Here is a 19,126-nt window from a genome sequence, read left to right on the forward strand (position 1 = left end):
TACTTTAACGCCTATATGTCGATTTGTCTCTTACCTTAGGGCCTAAAAGATGATATGTAAGGATTGTATCTACCATCTAGTTCAGGTTAAGGATTCCATTTTCGAAAACCCAAACCTTCAGTTTGACCTAGTAGTGAATGAATTTCTAAAAGTGTTTCTAGAGGATCTCCAGAGTCCCCCCTGAAAGGGAGATTGATTTCGGAATAGACCTTCTTACGAATACCTAGACTATCTCAATTCCCCCTTACAGAATGGCTCCGACTAAGCTTAAAGAGTAGAAAGATCAGTTAAAAGACCTTCTAGATAAAGACTTCATCAGATCCAACATCTTCTAAATTTGCCTATCCAAGATTGTTATTGGCTCCTCCTCAAAGGTCAAATTATGATAAAGTAACACTAAATCCCATTAGATCACATGAGCACCGTCTTGATGGTACTTCTTCGGCATTGAAATATGAAACACGGGGTGAACACCTAATAAGCTGGGTGGAAAAGCCAACTACCTATATACTCAACAATCTCAAAAGGACCAATATACCTCGGGCTCAACTTGCCCTTCTTTCCAAATCTCATCACACCTTTCATGAGTGAAACCTTCAATAGAACCCTCTCTCCAACCATGAACTCTAAATCACGAACCTTTTGATCTACACAACTCTTTTGCCTACTCTGAGCCATGAAAAGCCTATCCTATATCAACTTGACCTTGTCCAACGACTCCCTCAACAAATTTGTACCCCACGACCTGACCGCAAATGCATCAAACCAACCAATTGCAGATCAACATCTTCTACAATACAAAACCTCAAATAATGCCATCTCAATGCTCGAATGATAACTATTATTGTAAGCAAACTTCGCTAAAGACAAAAATTGATCCCAATGACAACCAAAGTAGGTCATACATGCCAGCAACATGTCCTCAATAACCTAAATTGTCAGTTCAGACTAATCATCAGTCTGAGGGTGAAAAGATGTACTAAGATCCACCCAAGTGCCCAACTAATTCTGCATAGACCGTCAGAAATGAGATGTAAATTGTGTGCCACAATCTAAAATAATAGAAATGGGCACCCCAAGTGAACTATCTCTTGAATGTAGATCTTGGCTAACTTCTCTAAATTACAGGTAATCTGAACTGGTACAAAGTTTGCAGACTTAGTCAATCAGTCCACGATGACCCATATAACATCAAACTTACCCAAGGTACGTGGAAACCCTACCACAAATTCCATAGCAATACGCTCCCACTTCTACTCAAGTATGGGTATCCTCTAAGTCACACATCTAGGCTTTTGGTGTTCATATTTCACTGCTGACAATTCAGACACCGAGATACAAAATCTACTATGTACCTCTTCATACGACACCACCAACAGTGTTGCTTCAAGTCATGATACATCTAATTAGTAGCCCACGGAGGAATTAAGTACCTTGAACTATGAGCCTCTTCCATGATCAACCTAGTCAAATCACTTGTTCGAGGAACACAAATACGACCTTTTATCCTCAAAACTCCCTCACTATCAAGAATTGCCTTTTTAGCTTTTTCTTTTACCACCTTGTCTCGAATCTTACATAAATCAACATCATCAAATTGTTGAGTCCGAATCTGCTCCAACATGGACGACCCCACCTCCATGTAGGCCAAAACCCTACTACATTCCGAAAAATCAAGCCTTACAAAGCTATTGGCTAAGGACTGGATGTCCATAGCTAAGGGACGCTCTCCAACCTATAATAAGGCTAGACTACCCATACTCGTCGTCTTCTGACTCAAGGCATCTACTACCACATTTGCCTTGCCCAAATGATAAAAAATAGTCATGTCGTAATCCTTGAGAAACTCCAACCATCTCCACTACCTCAAATTGAGATCCATTTGATTGAATATATACTAGAGACTACAATGACCCGTTAATACCACACAATGTACACCATACATGTAATGCCTCCAAATCTTCAATGCAAATACTACGGCCGCCAACTCTAAGTTATGAGTAGAGTGATTTTTCTCGTGAACCTTAAACTCTCTTGAAACATAAACTATCACCTTCCCTTTGTGCATCAATGCACAACCAAGACCAATTCGAGAAGCATCACAATATACAATAAAACCTTCTCCCTCCATAGGTAGGGTCAAAATCGGAGCAGTAGTCAATAAAGTCTTGATCTTATAAAAACTCTTCTCACACTCATCAGACCACTGGAAAGCCACTATATTTTGTGTCAATCTAGTTAATGGAGATGCAATGGATGAGAACCCTCTACAAATCATCGATAATAACTTACAAGGCCTAAGAATTTTTGAATCTCAATGCCTGAATTGGGTCTAACACAATCTAAAACTTCCTCAATCTTCTTAGGATCCACCATAATACCTTCTTTGGACATTACATGTCCTAAGAATGCTACTGAACTAAGCAAAAACTCACACTTTGAAAATTTTGCACTTCAGAATCTTAAGCACAATCCTCAAATGATGCTTATGTTCCTCCTTACTACGAGAGTATATCAATATATCATCTATGAAGACAGTAACAAAGGAATCCAAGTATGGTCTGAACACTTCGTTTATCCAGTCCATAAAAGTTGTTGGGGGCATTAGTCAATCCAAATGATATCACCAGAAACTTATAATAGCCATAACGTGTCGAAAAGTTGTCTTAGGGATATCCTCCGCCCTAAACTTCAATTGATGATAATCGAATCTCAAGTCAATCTTGGAGAAAACTAAAGCAACATGAAATTGATCAAATAAATCATCAATATGAGGTATTAGATACATATTTCTTATGGTAACCTTGTTCAACTGTCGATAGTCAATGCACATACGCATAGGTCCATCTTTCTTCTTCACAAATAACATTGGATCACCCCAAGGAGATACACTAGTCTAATAAATACATTGCTCAACAAATACCACAACTACTACTTCAACTCTTTCAATTCAGCCGGTGACATACGAAAATGAGAAATATAAATGGGCTGAGTACCTAGATCTAAATCGATACAAAAATCAATATCACAATCAAGTGGAAGACCTGGTAGGTCTGTCAGAAATACCTCTGAAAACTCACTCACTACTGGAATAGACTCTAGCATAGGAGTCTCCACACTAGTATCTCGAATATGCGCCAAGTAAGCCAAACATACTCTCTCCATCAAGCGACAATCCTTAAGAAATGATATCACCCTTTTAGGAGGGTGACTAAGAGAACCTCTTCTATAGGTATCCCAGGCATAACTAATGTAACTGTCTTGGAATGATAATTCAATATCGGGTGATAAGGAGATAAACAATCTATTTCAAGAATCACATCAAAATCTACCATATCTAAGACCTTTAAATCCGCATGAGTATCATATTCCATCAAGGTAACTATACACAGTCTATACAGCCGATCTACCACTATGGAATCCCCAATAGGCGTAGATACATGTACCGACAAATCAAGAGACTCACATAATATATCCAAACTTGAAACAAAATATGTGGACACATAAGAATAATAGAGCCTGGATCAAATAATACAATAGCTTATCGATGACAAACTGTAATAATACATGTGATAACAACATCTGAAGTCTCTGTCTCTGCCTACTCAAAAAACCATAACACTGAGCACGACCTCCCTCAAACTATAAACCTCCATGACTACCACCTCGACCAGAATATGAGCCACCTCGACCTAAATGAAAACCACATCTGCCACTATGTACACCTCCCCTAGTCAGAGGTTGTGCAACCATGAAAGTCAAAACTTGAGAACCCTGATGCGAGCCACCACGTGTGATCCTAGGGCAATCTTTCACAAAGTGTCCCATATCACCATACTAAAAAAAAACCCTACGAGACGTAACATGAATGAACAAAGTGCCTTCTACGGCCTACGGGTCTTGAAGATAAACCCTATAAAGTGCGCATCGAACTCGAAGAAATATGCCCAACATAATCAACCTCAGACGCTAGTATCATGGCATAAATGGGTCTGCTAGAATGAGAGTGATAACCTCTCCTTATGTAACCTTGACTCCTAGGCGGTGTACTGCCAAAATTACATGAATGGCGGGACTTCTTACCCTCATGCTGCTCAAATCTCTCACGTCAAATCATCTTTAACTCTTTGGCAGCATCTACCACCTTCTGAAACGGAACACCAGAAGCAACAACCTAAGAAAATCCAAGATAAATCGGAAGAATTAGCCCCTTAACAAACCTTCTCACTCTCTGAGCCTTGGTGGGAAATATCATTGAAGTATGTCTAGTCAAGGCATGGAATTTACCCTAATACACTACAGCTGACATACCATCTTGCTGCAAACCCTCGAACACGACCCTCTTGTGATCCCTCTCACTGTATGGAACAAACTTATCTAGAAACACTTGAGTAAATTGAGTCCATGATAGTGAAGGTGATCCAGCTGGCCTACTTTTAATATATTCCCTCCACCATTGCTTGGCAAGGTCAGTCATCTGAAATGTTATATAGTCAACTCCATGAGACTCCACTAATCCAAGGTTATGCAACCTATTATGACAACTAACTATAAATTTATATGCATCCTCAGTCAAGTCACCAGTATAGGTCAGAAGATTCATCATTCTTGAACCGTCCGAATATTCTTTGCTCATCAATGGTCATGGAAGTCCTATTAGCCAAATGTGATGTAACACTTGGCAATACCATACTATCTAAACGAGAAGCCACAATAGCAATTGGCTGAGTCCCTCGAGTGTGAGAACCTGAAGCAACCATCGGATATGGAGTCTAACTTTCAATACGAGTCTTGGAGGCATCAGAGGTGACAAGCAATGTTCCTGAGCCATCCCCTCAAGAAGTACTAGCATACAAGCCAAGGTATCTGGAAGCACTAGGTGGCAATAAAACTAGGTGGAGCCTGAGCTGGTCAATTTCCCTCGACATGATTCTCCATATCCGATATGCCCAAATTACACCTCTCTAAAGAAATATAAGTGTTCGTTATCGAATAAAGAACTTAACAGAGAGGTTAGGGTCGATCACACGAGGAATATGGTCTAAACTTAGACCAATTTACTGTTGATTATATTTTTAGTCAGATTATCTCCGTAAATAGGGGGTTTTGTAACACAAATATTGATTGATGGATATTAGTAACAAGTAACCAAGTAACATGATTTAATGTTTTGTTAAACCAATAAAAGATGAAACTAGGGTGTGTGTGTTCCCCACAAGTTCTTAACACAATAAACCTTATAATAGTAACTCTTATCTAGTGTTTGACATGCAACATCGGTAAGTTATGTATATTCTAAGTGATTGATCGTCCAAGTAGGGAATTTCACTACACAACTTGGTCAGTCTACCGGTGTATGCTTTACTAACCCTTACCCTTGACCCCACATTAACCCTCGCATCTTTAGGTTAGGCTATTAGATAGTGGATTATCAACACTTAATCTCTGTTGTTTAATCTCTTTTCTACTTCGTTACTTTCTTGGTCCTATAAGTAGGAATAAGGCGAGTTCTAACGTTGTGCACCGTTAAAAAGAAATCAAAATAAAGAGATCAACAATACATGCATAAACACTATTCAAGGATTACTTAATTATTAGATTTATGTTGTTAATTACTCATGGTTCCCACGACCCTAGTTGTGGATTTAGCTACTCATGCTTGGGTGATCACAATTCATAATATGTTTAGTAAAATACATCATGAACTTAGAGTAGATGAAATCCAGAATTTTGAATTGACGAAAAAAACCAATATTATAAACCACATTACAAGAATTAAAGGCACAAAGTGTTTGCAAAATAATTCTCAAAGCCAAAACTAAAAAAATCAAATTGTCTAACTCTCAAAAACAAAAATTTCAACTAATATTTATAGACATCAAATCCTAAATAAAGTAGGAAAAGGAAATCTACGAAAATTCGGCTTGACAATTTTTCTACGGTTCGTTCTTACGACTTGTAGGAATTCCTACGGTTCGTAGGAACCTTCCATCAATCAACAACTCCTCATCTTAACTCTGGACTCTTCTACAAGTATGTTCGATGACCCGTAGAACTTTGTACGACCCGTCATCGCATATTGTCATTCAAGCATTGGAGATCAAACTTTATGATCTTTTCCACCACACAATTATATGGCTCGTCATGTGGATCCGTCGTTTTACACTTAGCCCCAATTTCCAATGACTCAGTCCATGACTCATACCTACGGCTCGTAGAAAAGTCTCTGGCTGATAGGTCGAGTCGTCAATCATAAAAACTACTGCTGCTTCAACTCTTTTAATCCCGACTGCTCCAAAAAACTACTTTCCTATAAAATACAAGCAAAAACCATTAAATCGAATAACAAATGCTTAAAACACACAGAAAACTCCAACTTTAAAGCATTATAAATACCGTAAATCCACGGTACATCAACATCACATGAACAACATCTGCATTAGGAGGTACTGCCTTATCATGGCCTTGGGTAGCTATCGGTAGTTGACCTCTCACAGGTGCTCCAAAATGGTCCCTACCTCGGCCTCGACTTCAACCTTTACCCCTGTCTCTATCTCAGATAGTGATCCTAGAAGCAGGCGCATGAATAGGCTCTTGATCCCCACTTGCATATGTACGAGTCCTAACCATTTGTGAAAGAATGAGACAACAAGATTAAAATTTCAACAAGGTCAAATGTGCACAATAAAGAATAAAAGAATAAAATTTTCCTAAATGTCATATAACATCTCGAAGATTATTATGGATGTCATCATATCGATCCGCAAGAGTCTACTAGACATTGCTCTTGTACTCGTGCAGCCGATAAACCTAGGTCTCTGATACCAAATTGTCACGATCCAAATTCACAATTCATGATGGCACCTATGTTCCCAACTAATATGTAAGCCACACTACAACAAAAAGGGGATTTAATGGCCATTAAAAATGGCTTTAGCGGCCATAGTTATGGTCGTTATAGCCATTACCAGCCAATGCTCTTTGGCTGCTGTATCAGGGGTCGGCAAAGGCTACTGCGGCCATTAGGACAAGCGTTGGTAAAGCCAAGATCTTTTGCTGCTAAAACTAAGACGGCTTAGCGACAATTGATTGCGGCAATTTAAAAGGCTGCCAAATCCAATCCAAAGCGGTTGGTTATGCTCATGTAGAGTCCATTTTTATAGCCGGTAAAACCAACTAAATTGCCGCTAAAGCACATTTGTTCTAGCGGCTATTGGTTGCAGCAATTTAGATGGTTGGTAAATCCTATCCAAAAAAGTTAGTTATGCTTGTGTAGTGTCCATTTTTATAGACAGTAAATCCAACCAAATTGCCGCTAAAATTCATTAGTTATAGTGGCAATTAAAATAGTTGTTAAATCAAATCTGAAATGACTAATCATGCTCATGTAATGTCTATTCTTATAGCCGGTAAATTCAATAATATTGCCGCTAAAAGTTCATATCTTAAACAACAAAAGTTTGATGGCAATTATAAAGGCTATAATATCCTTTCGAAAACATCTTAATTTCCCCCATTTAGCATCCAATTTTTATGGCTAGTAAATTTACTTAGTTCCACGCTAAAAGTCAAAAACTTTAACAACCAATTGGTAAGCCACCATAGCCGGTAAATTCAATAATATTGCCGCTAAAAGTTCATATCTTTAACAACAAAAGTTTGATGGCAATTATAAAGGCTATAATATCCTTTCGAAAACATCTTAATTTCCCCCATTTAGCATCCAATTTTTATGGCTAGTAAATTTACTTAGTTCCACGCTAAAAGTCAAAAACTTTAACAACCAATTGGTAAGCCACCATTAATAATGACTACAACCAGTCATAAAATTATCGAATTCACAATTCTACTTAGAAGTTTATAACTAGTAAATTCAACAATATTGTAATCAAAAGAGAGCCTATTAGAGCCAACGAGATTTGTCAAATACTAAAAAGTATATTTATAATTCATAAAACATAATATATCTCATCAAATCTAAACAAAAAGAAGTATTAATCAAAACTATAGTATCAAAACTTAAAAACTAAACTTCTATTATTTGAACGAATAACTAATATCATTATATAGACCAATCCCAAAATTTCCAAACATCATATTGTATGACCTGAAATAATAAAATAAATGTGTCAAAAGATGAAATCTAATTGATAAAAACATCATGAGATAGGAATTATATCATATCATACAAAAAATCTCAAAAAGTCACTTGGATCTCTTGTGGAGATTCTAATACAAAGTTTTTTCATGTCTTTATAAAAGCATGGCATGTTGAATCAAGATTACTAAACTATTTCATGTCGTTCATGCCCAAAGTTCACTAAATCTGGATAAAAACGTCAGTTTAAATCATTTGTGTTTTGCATATGACATGTTAGTATTTCATATAGGAGAACTATAATTAGTGATGCTTAGGGCTGAAAATATTCTCGTTAGCTTCATGCGCTGACAAGTAATGTCTCTTATTCAAATATTTTCTGTGCCAATATGAACCAACATGTTATTGAGGACATCTGTGAATTAGACATTGAAAAGACTTTTCATTGTATTAACTAGGATTTCCTTTTTAGAATCTTGAAGGACATAAGGTTTGGAAGCAAATGAATAAGGTGGATTCTTTTTATTCTAATACACTACAATCAGGTGACATTTGAAGGGTTGTAGGGAGCTGAACAATGAGAGGAGCAAGCTGAAATTATACATCTTAGGCTAGTTCCTTCTATCTTTGATTTTCTGTGATGCTAAAGTGGAACAGGTTAGACACATGAGGTTGAATCCTTCTTTCTTTGAAGCAGTTCTTAATTGTTAGTCTTTATGTGAATCAGGGAAAATCTCAGATTTTCTCAGTCAATAAACCCCTAAGCAAGGTGATAGACTGCAGATTGTAATAACTCTTGCAGACTATCAAAAAGTCTGATATGAAAAATGCCCAAGAAGACTGCTGAAATGTTAGCATGTTCCAGGAGACATGATGAGGGAGAAAAAATGGCCGAGGTAGCATCCCAGCCTACATCTAGTGGACAATATAGAGGATAGAAACTCGAGAAGTTATGAATATAGCCAAGCTTTCTTATGGACAATGTTTGCAGCAACTATATACCACATTTGGAAAGTTCAAAACGAAGCTTAATGGCATCAAAGCTTAGCCGATAATCTAGTACAAAGAGAGTAGGGATGAGGTGAGAAAGGATTGTTCGAGCAATTAGATAACTAATACTAAGCTATTAAACAAAACCTAATAAGCTATTGAAAACCTAATACTCAGGAACAACAGTACACAAATATATAATTGTGTACTAAAATCAGTACATTATAACTGAATTCACGGATAACAGATGACAAAGATAGCTAATCCCTCTCAAATAACAAAATTTTACCTATTATTTGTCGTGAACTACTTTCTTATTATAGTACTAATGCATATAAATATTTTTAAACAGATGCATATGGTGAGGATAAAGATGAGTAATACTTGTTGTTTGTGGTATTTGTCCATAGCCACTATTAACATCGGGGACCTGATAAATATTAACACATTAGTTAAAAGATATTCTTATTACGATTAAATTTTATAAAAATGTCTAAAACTTATGTTATCGAGTTACTTGTCCACTTGAGGTGCCATTGATATTTTGAGGCATGCATTCATTAGGAGCATATTTGCGCATCAATTGTCTCATTTGCAGTAATTCTGATTGCATATTATCCAGATTTTGCTTCATCATATTCATTTCTTCATTTTGTTTTGCCTTTAATTCAGTAATCTCATGTTCTAGCCATTGTACAACTTCATTAGATGAATCATCTTGATCAATATTTCCAAAGGAAGATCTGTCACCCCATAGAATAGAAGGAGTGGGACCAAGTCCTAAACCACGAACATATCCACTTCTTTCATTTCCCAACACTTGGGAATACACATCACCTTTCCAAGCAACACGGTGAGGAGGTTGGTCAGTAGGTCCCTCACTATTGCTCATCTTTTCGTTTATCATGTCATGGCCAAATAATACTTATTAAATCTAGTTTTGAATTCATTTATTTGCCTTTAAGTTTTTTTTCTAACTATTTCCCGATATAGAAAATAAAAGAAAAAAGAAATCTTACAATTACTTTGGCAGAATCATCATCCAATGGTCTACCATCCGCGCATTTTTTATGAGTTAATAAGAAAACTTATGTTCGTGTAGGCTCTACACCATTTTCAGCCTAATATAATAAAATTGATGTTATATGTATATGGCAAGAAGGGGTAAAATATTATAGTTTGTAGTTTCAACAAGTTTACCTTTTCATCCATCAATGTAACAATACTTTTGGAAGTGGTGCATATTGAGAACTTCTCTATCTGGGGGAGGGGGTGAACAACAATAGCTTTTCTACCTAGTTACGAGTAATTTTTAGAACAAGTAGAAAACTTTTCAAAGGCAAGAATCTGGACTCATGTGCATTAATCTTGAAAGAAAATGTATTTCATTGTCGGTCACAATGCCACCTTTTATGGCCTTACTTTGACAAATATTGCTATAAACAAACAATAAGAGGTAGTTTCCTCAGCATGTTTTTCTCGAGAAAATTTTTGTACATTCAAAATTTTACAGAAAGTAAGTTTCCATGACCTGTGGGATGATTGCATATGGGTAAGGTAGGTAACCTGATAACTTTCCATTCATTTGGACCATATATCAAATGTAAATTGGAGAAAGAAAGTAAAAATTGGAGTACAAACTTTCCACATCCAGGCTTCCCTAGACTTGTTTGGTATGTCCAACTATTGAGAGTTTGTCTTCATAGTAGTCTCTTGTAGAATAATAAAATCTAATGGTCCATTAGTGTCGATTTACATGAGAATGAGAGAATCCATCCAAAGGTAACATGGTGGAAACTTGTTTGTACGAATATTAAATGTCCTAACTAGTTATTTATACTAACGTTAGCTATACGCTTAAGGCTTACATAGATGACTAAAATTGGGTGTACAAACTGGCCTTGGTTGTAAGTTAAGTAGTAGGAACCTAAGACAATTGATCACCTTTTCTTTAATTATCTATTTACTGATATCGTTTGGTCTAGAAAGTTAAGATTGTTAAAGCTGTGCCAAATGTCTATTGGCTGGTCTGTTGAGGTTAGTTGGGCTACACAAAATGATTGAAGTGGTTCTAGTAAAGCGGAAGTCTTTAGAATGTTACAAGGATATTGTATCTACCACATAAGTTAAAAAGGAACTAACCAATATTTCAAGGCAAAGCTTGCACAATTGAGAATATTATAAGAATGGTTGCTTAAGTTATTCATGTTGAAAGAGGAATTACATGAACTAAATCTGATTTTGTATCTTCAATTTACAGATTTTAGTTATTCATGTTGGAAGAGAAGTTACAGAAACTAAATCTGATTTTGTATCTTAAATTTACACATTTTAGCTTTTGACAGTTTAGGTATATAGAGCTTCTGATTTATTTGAATAATATTAGGTTGATGATGAAAATAGAATATTGTTAGCTTGACGATGAAATAACTTTATTCAACTCACAATTTAAGTGAACAAGCTGATTGATAACAACTCAGTTCTAGAGTAGCACAACGTCACCGAAATGGTATTAACTCACTCAACTTAATCATTTTATTCAAATTACTACAAGAACTTTCCAAACACTTAAAAACTACAGAACGGAACCTCCTCTAGAGCAGTGGTTTTCAAAGCGAGAAATGAAGAAATGGATAAGGGCTCGCTTGACCAAAGTGAGAAACATGATGCAGAAAAGCACATGGTTATAACTGGGAGACTTGGTAAGCTGAAAACAGAAGAGATTTAAGTGCTTAAAAGCTTTCAAAGTTTTGCAGTTTCTAACAACAGAGCAATAGTGAGTTTTTTTATCATCATGAACAAATAAGAAAATCAGCAACTACTGAGAGACAACAAATTATGGTGACAAATTCTTCAAAGCAGTAGGAAAACAGGGGTTCAATTCGAGATTCAATTCTTTGGAAGCTGACACAAAAAATGTGACACCTATAAAGCATGATATCATGATGGTGGGATTTAGTACTCTATTCATTGCAGCTCAATAGAATGAATATGCCTACTAACAGACAACAGGGCCAATACTTCATCAAAAGAGTTAAAACAATTAAAGCATAATAGGAAATTGACTGACCCTCAAGATATGTTAAACTAACCAATTTTAATCCGATATTGACTTAAGTTACCAAAGAATGAGAACCCAAACTAATGAATATTCAGATGGAACAGGTCTAAATGAAACAAAATGGATTGTTTATATAGAGAACACGAACTTAACTGTTGTTATAGCTTTACATATTTATAGTTTCTTCCATGTTTAATATCAAAACACACACAAAAAAGTAATCTAACAACTACAAAAAGTAAGTAAGCTAGATTAACTGTTTCTTATATCAAAACTATAGAACAACTTGCTTTCTACAGGTCATTTGTGATTAAAAAAAAACTACAAAATGCAGTTCAAAAACCAATAAACAATCTGAGGAATTCATGAGTAAATGAGTATAAAGGAAAATGATAAACCAAAGTAAAAATAACACATCAATTTTGGATTAGCACAACATAACCAGAATGGTATTTACTCACTCAACTTGATGGTTTAGTTCAAATTAAATACCAAAACTTGTCGAAAACACCTAACACGACTTTCTCAAGAGTAGTACATTGGAGAGAGAAACAGAAAAAAGTTATATAGACCAGTGAAAAACAGAGACAGAAGCTGAAAACATTATAAAACAAAAGGAAAATTTCGGAATATGAAAAAAATATAGCATAACACATAACTTAGTGCTAATGGTTAGCTTAGCTTCTCGCTTTAAGTGACAAACACTCGCTTTTACGAACACTACTCAAGAGTTACCAAAACTTGTTATAGTTTAGCTTATGAAAAAACAGAGCATACCACATAACTTAGTGCTAACGGTTAGCTTTGCTTCTCGCTTTAAGTGACAAACACTCGCTTTTACGAACACTACTCAAGAGTTAACCAAAACTTGTTATAGTTTAGCTTATGAAAAAATAGAGCATAAAAAAAAATTTTGTCCTACAAGTTAGCTTAGCTTCTCGCTTTAAGAGAAAAAACACTCGCTTAAGAACACTGCTCAAGCGTTAGCTAAACAGGCAACTATCAGAGATATTCGATAACATAATTTATCAACTCAAGTAAAAATATAGATATTCATCCGATACAATAAAAAATATTTGAACAATCACGAATAGTTGAATATAATAAAATCAACCTTACAAATAGAGTAATCAATTCAATCAGTTGCCCATCAAATTAATAGAACACATAAATCACAAAACAGAGTTAGAAAATACAGAAAACTTACTTTTACAAAATCACAAATTGCCCTAACTAATTTGAGTACCTGGCAGTAGGATTTTGTCCGACGAAAAGTGAAGGGGCAAGATGACTGTTGTAAAACCTTCCAGAAAACGTAAAATAAGATTAAAAAAAAACAATTAAGAAACCTTCAAACTTCAAACGATTTGAAAAATCAGTTCTTGTTCAATAAGTAAACAGACTTGATCGAAAAGTATAACCCGCTAGAGCAAAATCGCAACAGTCTCTTTGTGATGATGGGTCGTTTCAGTAAGAACATGAATCTGAAATTGAATTGTGAAGGTGGAGAGTTTGAAGGCTTACCTGAATCGTTTCTCTTGGAGCAGACGCGTTGAGCTGTTTGAGAGACGAGAATTATTGAGGAAGCAGAGGGAATAGGGTTTTGTTTTTAATTTCTCTTATTAGAATGGGAGGGAATAAAATTGGACGGAAACCTAAAAAATAAAGAAAGTTATGTTTATTAGTATCTTTTACTAATAAATTGTTTTAATTGTCACTAAAAAAATACCTTTTACTGGCTAATTATTTTAATAGTCACTAAAATAATACTTTTTACCAGCCATTGTTCATATGCCACTAATATTTCAGCTTAAAGAATTAATTAACGGCAATTCATTAATTGCCGCTAAACAATTGCCGTCAATACCCCATTTTGTAGTAGTGCCAACCCACTAGTTTTACCAATTCAACTAAATAATTAAGGTGAAAAGATAAGCAATAAGCAAAATGTCTCAACACTAAGTCTTGCATAAGTGTGAATTACAAAAGCTAAAATACCACCCAAGATTTTGGTGTCATCAGTACAAGAGCTTCTAAAATATGGTGCAATTATGAAACTAAAATGATAAGTCTAAACATAAGAAATACCATGTCTGAATACTAAAACAACAGAATAAATAATTAGATAGAGGGAGGTGTGGACTGCGGAACAGCCAAACAGCTCACTACAACTCCAAGATAATCCAAACTCGAACTCAGAAAGCTCCACGAGATGTATTTGTATCCGAAACTGGATCTACACCACAAAATAGGTGAAACAAGTGTAGATGCATCTCAATCAATCAAATATCAGTATGACATATAATCGAATTACAATCCGTCATTCTATAGTAATATATTTTCCCTTTATAACACCAGTCCTCGTGCCAATGCCCATCACACCATTGTGGGAGACCTCCATCTTTCTCCCTTACCTATTGTCTATTCTATTTTTAATCCTTAATTAGAAAAACGTCCTTCAACGAACTCTGAAAGTTTTGACATACCTTGAATGCCGAACACGTGTCACAAATTCTCAAGATTTCACCTTTTTCCGAGCTTCCAAATATTCCCAATCTATCAAATCTGTACAATTCATAAGTAGACGAGTTTGTAGACTTACAAATTACTATATGTCTATCCTAGACCCAAAAAGTCACCCAAATCTATAATCAATTACCTAAATCTTGATGCCAACTAATATGCCAAGTCTCATATTTCTGAATTTAAGCCTAGGGTTAAGTCTCAATTTCTGTCAATATCATGAACTTATTGATGTTCCCATGATACAGTACACCCAACACTCTTTCTCGGGAAAACAACCAACCTTAAAAGAGAGGGGAAAATGATATTTTATTTTCTATTGAAGGAAAATTAGCATGAAAAACTATAGATTTTTTTTTCTTAACATTTAACCTCAACATAACATTTATACTTACCATTGCCACACCCTCTCCAATCATTACTCCAACTATTAATTAAACATCACCCTATCCTTGGCTACAATCTAATTGCTTCAAATTCCAATCCAAAGAAATCCACTCCTCCCTATATGCTGCTCTTCTTCTTTTCTTTTTTTTTTTTAATTTTCTCCATCCAATTTTATAATATTAACACTACCCATTCAACCATAATCAACATAGGCATACAGAAGAATATAGTACGACTAAACATTTTCTTACCTGAAGTCGTTCTCGTTTTTCTCTGGTTAGCAGGTTTGAGCTGCAGTTGGGTTGTATTATCAGTAAAAAAATAATAACCCTCTTTAACTTAATTCAATTTTTTTTTAACATATGAGCCAAGTGACATAAGATATTAAATAAGTTATCAACGTAGTCCATTAGCCACCAATTGATTAATTATCTAAAATATTCCGTTAGCTAATTAACTGTAGTTAAACGAATAATTCAAAATTTTCATTTAAAATTTTATGAAAAGAGTCAAAATGGTTCTAGCTAGTGCTCAAAACGACCTACCAGATCGTTACAGAAAAATAATTTCAAATAAAAAGAATGAGTTACCCTTGAATCTTGATAGACATTCAAGAAGAATGTCATATGTGAATGTAGTAATAATGGTTCTGGTGTATAAAATGGTGGTGGTTCCGATAGCGTAGGGTGGTGGGTGTTAGTTATTGGGGAAACAAGATTTCATCGGCCATGAAAAATGCCGAGAGTTGCAGCTATCAAACATCAATAGAAAGATTAAAAAAATGAATTTTTTTTATGCTTTTTCTTCAAATTGCTTTCAGATTTTTTAAAAATTTGTTTGAGAGCTCAGTGAAAGGTAGTTGAAGGGGCGGGGTGGGTATAATAATTAAATTAGGAGAAAATTTTAAATAAAATACATATATATATATAGGCGTGCCATGTAGGCACCATGTTGACAAAAGTGGTGACATGAAACATAGTCCAAGGGTAAATATGTGCCTAAAATTGGATGATATGAGTAAATATATCAAAAAAGTATGACGAAGGGAAAATATAACCCTTTTATGAGAGTACAAGAGTAAATATGACCCTTTTCTGTATTTACTAGTTGGTAACACTGTGAGAGTGATTATATATTACGTAACATTTCTTTTAAAATACATAACGAAAATTTACTTCTTCACTTATCATTGTTCTTCAGGTTTTTGTCATACGTCTTAAAATTATCATATTTTATTATTTAGCTATTTAAAAGTAATTTTATTTTTATTTATGATGGAGTAATGTTTTTATCATAACACTAAGAAGTTATATATATATATATATATATATATATTTTTTTTTTTTTTTGGTGGGGGGGGGGGGGAAAAAATTTTATAGTACGATAGTAATATATTTTTAGAAATAATAATTCTTTTATTATTAGAAAGTCAAGCTATTAGAGTTGATTTGCATCTCATAATAATTTTTATATCATTACATTATTTAAACTTGTAAAATCATATTAGAAGTTTTATTATTTTTCTATGAGTTTTCTTAATCATATTTGTAATTATTATAAACTATTAATGCATCTTTATAATTTTGTGTCATTATATTATTTTATGATATTGTAGATTAAAAATTTTAAGATCCATATAACTTATGCCCCATGTTTCGAAACGTACACATTAATCTATATTAAGTAAAATGCCACCGTTTAAAACACTCATGTGAACCTACATTATTTATTAATATCATAATTCATATATGGGGATTGTGGCCAAATTTTTAAGTAATTTTTGCTTTGGGCGTTGGAAACCCCCGCAACAGGTGGTGTGTTTAAAAAGGGGTTGGGTTCTTGAGGTGCACGCTTTTGTCAATTTGCATGTGAATTAACAAACTCGGTTAAGAATTAAGCAAACTTTTAACACTTTTTTCTCTTCTCCCGCCCGCCCGTCCTTATCTGCAACATATTTCGTTTCTCTCTCTCTCTCTCTGAAAAATAGAACAAATAACATTCAACCGATGTGTTGTTTGAATTGTCAGATCTCTCTCTGAATTTCTAGGTTGAATCAGATCTGAATCAAATTTAGGCAATGCATTCTAATCAAGATAAAGAGGAAATGGATTCTGGAGGAGAAATTGAAGGTGGCGGGGATGAAAATGAGTTCCCATCAGCTATTAGGGGACGAAAATACAGTCCCGTCGTGGCGCATGATAATGATCGGGCTGTTTTGGAGATGTCCTCTATTGATCCTCGATCTTCATCCTCTCCTTATTCCAAACAAGATCTCAAGTACTCTCTCTCTCACTCACACTTTTTGTTTCATAACCAACTTACATTTATATTACTAATCCTTCCTTTACCCTTCTAATTCATTTGTAGTTTCTCACATTATTTTTCATGATAACATCACCTTTTGCATACCTACACTAACTATCTTGACTAATCAACCTAAGAACCAGATAATTCTGCCCTACCAAGGTTTAGGTAGATTAAGAAAATTCACCTAGTATGGCTTTTGGAATCTCCTACCGAATTTTGTCACCCTAGTTCTACTGACTATTGGCCCCCCACCTTGAGGTTTATAGTTTCACATTGAGGGTTTTGTATGATCTACAATGAAATTGTGCAATTTTTTGCACAGCTGACTTTGCTGACAAAGAAAGGAACTTAGGAAAAAGGGACAACTTTTGAGTTAGGCTTACTTCTTTGGTATAGCTTTGAGGTTAATTTTTTTTTTTTTAATTATGCAGACTTGTTTGAATTGAGGAATATTCATAATTTGACATGTGATTATTTTAACCTGCCATGGAAGGTTTATGATTTGACTTTGGATAAATGTCGAGATAGGGTATTAAGTAGAAGTAGATATTTTGAGTCTATAGAACACCTTCAATGCTATGAGTATTTTTGTTGAGGCTTCAAAAATTGAGCAAAGTTTGATAAATAAGTTTGTTCTTCACGGTAGATGTTGTGTGCTGAGAAGGATTTCTATTTGTATCTAGAGATAAATAGAAAATCCAGTTAAAAGGAACCAGGGCCAGCTATAAGGTAAGGCAAGTGACCAGGGCTAGCTATAAAGTATTATACTATTATATACAATAATAAATTACAAAATAATTAATAAAAGATTTCATATTTTAATGTTTTTCAAAATTTGGTAAAGATTGTACATTTGAGTGAGTAAATAACGATTATCATTCTCTCATTATATTTTTTTTTTTTGATAAAAGTAACAGATTCTCTCATTATATTAAATAATATAGTATTTACTTTCTCATCAATTCTAATTCTTCTTTTTCTATGTATAGCCTTTTTTTTCATGTTTATGACGATTTCATTTTCTAATACAACTCAGTTTCACTAAATTAACTATTTTGTTTTATCATATTTAATTGATCCATACATTAGAAAGCAAATCCATATGTTTCACCTTTTAATCTAAGAAATCTCAGAGGCAAGTGTTGGAAGGTCCAAAATTCGATAGATAGTTGGTTCACCCCTCTACCTTTTTCCATTTAAATACCATATATTTGTATATGAGAGAGTTCCATACCATGATGTGCAGTTGTGCGCCTAACGTCACACATCGCGTGTTGCGCTCTCACTACCAGATCCAAGCCATGCTAGCTTTTTCTTGTGTCTCATTATTGTATGAATTTTATGAAAAACGCTTAAGGGACTTTCAATATATTTTGGCTCTAGGCCACCTAATCTGTGAAAGGAATTGTACTGGATGCTGGCTAACTTGTTGACTATGAACTATGAGACGTCTAGCAGAATCATTCTGTAAACTTTGAGAAACTGGGTTTGCGAAAGGAGAAACTGTGAGAATTGAAGACAAAGCACCAGTCAGCTTTTTCCTTCCTTCTTAACATAAAATGTATGGAGAGAGTTTGAGAAGGAGAAAGTGTAGGACTCTTGGAAGCATTTCTGGCACATAAAAAATGAAGCTCCAAAGTCCGTATCGTGATTATGCATTTTTTTGTTGGGGAAAAAGGGAGATATGGTGCTGTAAATTATCTCTTACCTCTGGGTGGGGTTTGAGGGGGGGGGGGGGGGTTTTGAACTCTGTGGTGCCT

General features: G+C 34.8%; 1 protein-coding gene across 1 annotated transcript in view; it reads left to right on the plus strand.

Moving 5' to 3' along the window:
- Nucleotides 1–16,924: 16,924 nt before the first annotated feature.
- Nucleotides 16,925–19,126, plus strand: part of LOC102606011 (cation-chloride cotransporter 1-like) — a 35,172-nt gene continuing 32,970 nt past the window's right edge. The window contains exon 1 of the mRNA XM_006359032.2: nucleotides 16,925–17,336. Coding sequence (XP_006359094.1) covers nucleotides 17,137–17,336 — 200 coding nt within the window. The 5' untranslated portion in view covers nucleotides 16,925–17,136. The remainder of the gene's footprint in view (nucleotides 17,337–19,126) is intronic.

The sequence above is a fragment of the Solanum tuberosum genome, unplaced genomic scaffold (genome assembly GCF_000226075.1).
Source record: "Solanum tuberosum cultivar DM 1-3 516 R44 unplaced genomic scaffold, SolTub_3.0 scf00287, whole genome shotgun sequence".
NCBI lineage: Eukaryota > Viridiplantae > Streptophyta > Magnoliopsida > Solanales > Solanaceae > Solanum > Solanum tuberosum.